This window comes from Vipera berus (genome assembly GCF_964194415.1).
Source record: "Vipera berus genome assembly, chromosome: 10".
NCBI classification, from domain to species: domain Eukaryota; kingdom Metazoa; phylum Chordata; class Lepidosauria; order Squamata; family Viperidae; genus Vipera; species Vipera berus.
The window spans coordinates 9,596,417-9,600,634 of NC_138213.1; the positions used below are offsets into that span (position 1 = coordinate 9,596,417).

Here is a 4,218-nt window from a genome sequence, read left to right on the forward strand (position 1 = left end):
CCCTTGTCCCCCTCCTCTTTTAAAGGACCGCGCGCCTGCCACCCCCCCGCCCCCCACCAAGAGCCACTTTCCAAGCCGGGGAGTGGGAATTGGGGGGGGGCGGAAGAGGAAAATTCTCGCCCTGCCTGGGGGAGTGTGTGGGGTGGCGGCCCCCTCCCCGGAGCGACGGGCCGGCCCCTCACCTATGATGATGGCACAGGCGCTGATCAAGCCGATCTCCTTCTTGAGCGCCACCCGCTCCGGGTGGCCGCTGTCCGGGCTGGGCGCTGGCGGGGCGCTGGCGGGGCTGTTGCCGGGCGGCAGCGGGGACGACGACGACGGCGACGGCGGCGGCGCCGGCTGCTGAGCCGCGATGCTCTTGCGGAGAGTCCGCTGCTGGTTCTCCCCAGCCATCGCCTCCTGCCCTGGCCGCTGGCGCTCTGGCTCCGCGGGGCTCCGCTGGCGAGCTGGGGAGCGGAGGCGCATGCGCAGCTCTGGCCCCCCCATCGCCGCGGCCGGCAACTTTTCTGGACTTCGGCTGGGCGGGGGGGGCGGAGGGGTGTGTGTATGGGGGGGCTCCCTCCCTCCCTCCCTCCCTCTCTGGGGCTGCCGACCTTTGGGGACGAGGGGGGCTGGTGGAAGAGGGGCGCGGGACGGGACCCCCTCCTCCTTTCCCCTGGCCCTCCCGGGAAGCCTCTCCGGCCGGGCGCCCAGCGTCCCGCGCCCTTTGCCAAGGGCAGGGGTCGGCAACCTCGGCTCTTTTATGACTCGTGGACTTCAACTCCCAGAATTCCTGAGCCAGCATAGCTGGCTCAGGAATTCTGGGAGTTGAAGTCCACGAGTCATAAAAGAGCCGAGGTTGCCGACCCCTGGCCAAGGGGGACGGCGCCGGCCTTGGGAGGCTGCGGTCCAAAAGGCCGGGGGTGGGGGGGTGGGGGGGGGAGAGAGAGAGAGAGAGAGAGAAGCTCCGGCCCCCCCCTCACCTCGAGCGGGCAAGGGGAGGCGTTTGCAGGGGCGCTGGGCAGGACTTGAATCAGGACCGACCCCAAAGGCATGGGCAAGCTTTGGAGTCCGCCAGAGCTCCTCCAGCTTGCCTCCAGAAATCGTGGGCGCTCCGTCACTGGAGGTTTGAAGAAGAGACTGTCGGAAATGGAATAGGTTCCCCTGCTTGAGCGGGGGGGGGGGGACGGGGCGGGCTGGACTAGAAGACCTACAAGGCCCCTTCCAATTCTATTCTATTCCATTCTATTCCATATTCTGTTCGGTTTTGTTCCGTTCCATTGCATTGCATTGCATTCTCCTATTCTATTCTATTCTATTCTATTCTATTCTATTCTATTCTATTCTATTCTATTCTATTCTATTCTATTCTATTCTATTCTATTCTATTCTATTCTATTCTTAATTCCATTCCATTCCATCCCATTCCTTCTATTCTATTCTATTTTCTATTCCATTCCATTCTTAATTCCATTCCATTCCATTCCTTCTATTCTATTCTATTCCATTCCATTCTCTATTCCATTCTATTCTATTTCTATTTCTATTTCTATTTCTATTTCTATTTTTTTCCATTCCTTCTCTTCTCTTCTCTTCTCTTCTCTTCTCTTCTCTTCTCTTCTCTTCTCTTCTCTTCTCTTCTCTTCTCTTCTCTTCCATTCTCTATTCCTAATTCTATTCTATTCTATTCTATTTATTCTATTTCTATTTTCCATTCCATTCCTTCTATTCTATTCTATTCTATTCTATTCTATTCTATTCTATTCTATTCTATTCTATTCTATTCTATTCTATTCTATTCTATTCCATTCCATATATTCTATTCTATTCTATTCTATTCTATTCTATTCTATTCTATTCTATTCTATTCTATTCTATTCTATTCTATTCTATTCTATTCTATTCTATTCTATTCTATTCTATTCTATTCTATTCTATTCTATTCTATTCTAATTTGTTTCTAACCTGTCCCCATTTTCATATTCTATTCTATTCTTCACCAGGCAAGGGGTGGCACAGAGGAAGGAAGGTTTAGAGAAGAAGCAGAAAAACCCCACACTAAACCAGGGAATTTGACATAGTTCATTTCCCCCCCCCTTGTCTTTTTTGTGCCGAGGGGGAAACTTCCTGGCTGGTGTCTAACTTAGAGATTTCCATCCTCCAGGACATGGTTGCCCCAAAGGTGCTTTTTTTCAAAAGGCAATTGGACTTTGTTGGGGTTTTTTTTTCTTTGCAAACGTTTCGCTTTTCATCCAAAGCGTTTCTTCTTCTTGGAGGTTCAGATGTTCAGTTCTTCAGAACTGAAGATGTTTCTTGGATGAGAAGCAAAACGTTTTCAAAGAAAAAAACCAAGACCGTCCAGTTGTCTTTTTTGGGGGGTGGGTGGGAATGCACCCTTGGGACTTCCTGGCTAATGAAAGATTCTGGAGAACTTGGAGAAGCTCTAGTGCAGGGGTAGGCAACCTTGGCTCTTTTATGACTCATGGACTTCAACTCCCAGAATTCCTGTGCCACCATGGCTCAGCTTGGAAACCTCTCCCCTCAGCATGGCTGGCTCAGGAATTCTGGGAGTTGAAGTCCACAAGTCATAAAAGAGCCAAGGTTGCCTACCCCTGCTCTAGTGTTATTTGTTGGTCTGAATCAATGTATTTCCCAAACTGAGATTAGCTGCCCATTAGGCATTTAGTAGACCATGACTCATCCTCTAAAAGGAACCACTCCTGGCTGGAAAATGTACTCTCCAAGGTCCTTTCTTGAACTGGAGCAAGGGAGCAAGTGAAATACCACAGAAAGTGGTCCCCGGATTGGTGCTCTTTGGCATCTCCCACACCTTCCCCTTTTATCAGCAGTCCCAAGGCATGGCTTCTCATTGCCTTCTTCTCCTCTCACCGAGTTGCCTCATTGCCTTTCTCTGTTCTACTCTGCCTCCTGCTCCTAGCGTCCCTGAATAGATCCAGCTGTGAATCATCTACGTCCAATACCTCGTGCACATACGGCTGAATCTGATGAGGAACATGACGGGAGGGGCCAGGCTGAGAGTCCTGCAGTGCATCAGAGCCTCCCTCTGACACCAAAGACTCTCCAAACCCCTCCTCCTCCTCCTCTTCAGAATCATCAGACTCAGCTGCCGGTATCACAGGCTGACGCTGAATCACAACAATTTCCAAGGAATCTCGAATACTGCAGTTGCCTGGTTTGCATTTTAAGAAAAGGTGGGAAGAACTAGGAAAAATCTCGAGCAAAGCAGCGGGGTCCTAAGGTCTTGGAAACTAAAGTAATTATGCATATTTTAAGAAGGTAATGAAAAACATCTGATTTGCTGAGAGGGTGGCACAGACTTACACCACTGAACAAATAGGATCAAGCAGTGTGGGAAGGACAGTTGAAAAGAAGACAAGTCCTAATACAGAAAAGTGTTCAGTTCTCTTTCCGGGGCTCCTGTGCAAAATGCCTCCTTGAGATAATAATCAGAATAGAGCTGGAAGGGACCTTGGAGGTCTTCTAGTCTATCCCCCTGCTCAAGCAGGAGACCTGTACCATTTCAGACAAGTGGCTGTCCAGGGTCTTCTTAAAAACCTCCCAGTGATGGAGCACCCACAACTTCTAAAGGCAAGCCGTTCCACTGGTGAATTGTTCTCACTGTTAGGAAGTTTCTCCTTAATTCCAGGTTGCTTCTCTCCTTGATGAGTTTCCATCCATTGTTTCTTGTCTTGCCTTCTGGTCCTTTGGAAAATAAGTTGACCCTCCCTCTTCTTTGGGGCAGCCGCTCAAATACTGGAAGAGTTGCTATCGTGTCAGCCTAGCACTATCGACTAGCACTAGCCAGACCCAGTTCTTGCAACCGTTCCTCAAGTGTCTTAATCTCCAAGCCTTTAAAGATGTTGACTTCTCTGCTTTCATCGTCACTGCTGTATCTTCTCCTGGGCCCATCTGAAGCTGAATCCTCCACGACTGATTGACAAGCCATGGTGAGACGTGTAAGCCAGGCTATACATGGAGGGCCACCTAACTGGTGAAAGCAGCCTTAGGCGTGGAAAGAAGGGGGCAGAGATCTCTTGCCCCCTTTCTCGCTCCTCTATGTGCCGAAGTGGCCAAGATGAACTGGAAGCAGCAGAACCAGCCAAGAGGAGAAGGAACGCCAGGGCTTGGCCGTGAGCCCTCGTTGGCATGTGAACCTGGGGGCGGGGGGGAAATCTGGTGAGGCTGAATTCTCGGTCCCAGTTCTTCAGTTATCAAGGC

The 4,218-nt window shown here is 50.4% G+C and overlaps 1 protein-coding gene across 1 annotated transcript in view; it reads right to left on the reverse strand.

The window, feature by feature from the left end:
- The window catches only part of SLC7A10 (solute carrier family 7 member 10), a gene marked incomplete at its 5' end in the record, with an annotated part of 23,808 nt that extends 23,415 nt beyond the window's left edge, over positions 1–393 (reverse strand). The window contains one exon of the mRNA XM_081335634.1: positions 183–393. Coding sequence (XP_081191760.1) covers positions 183–393 — 211 coding nt within the window. The remainder of the gene's footprint in view (positions 1–182) is intronic.
- Positions 394–4,218: the final 3,825 nt, after the last annotated feature.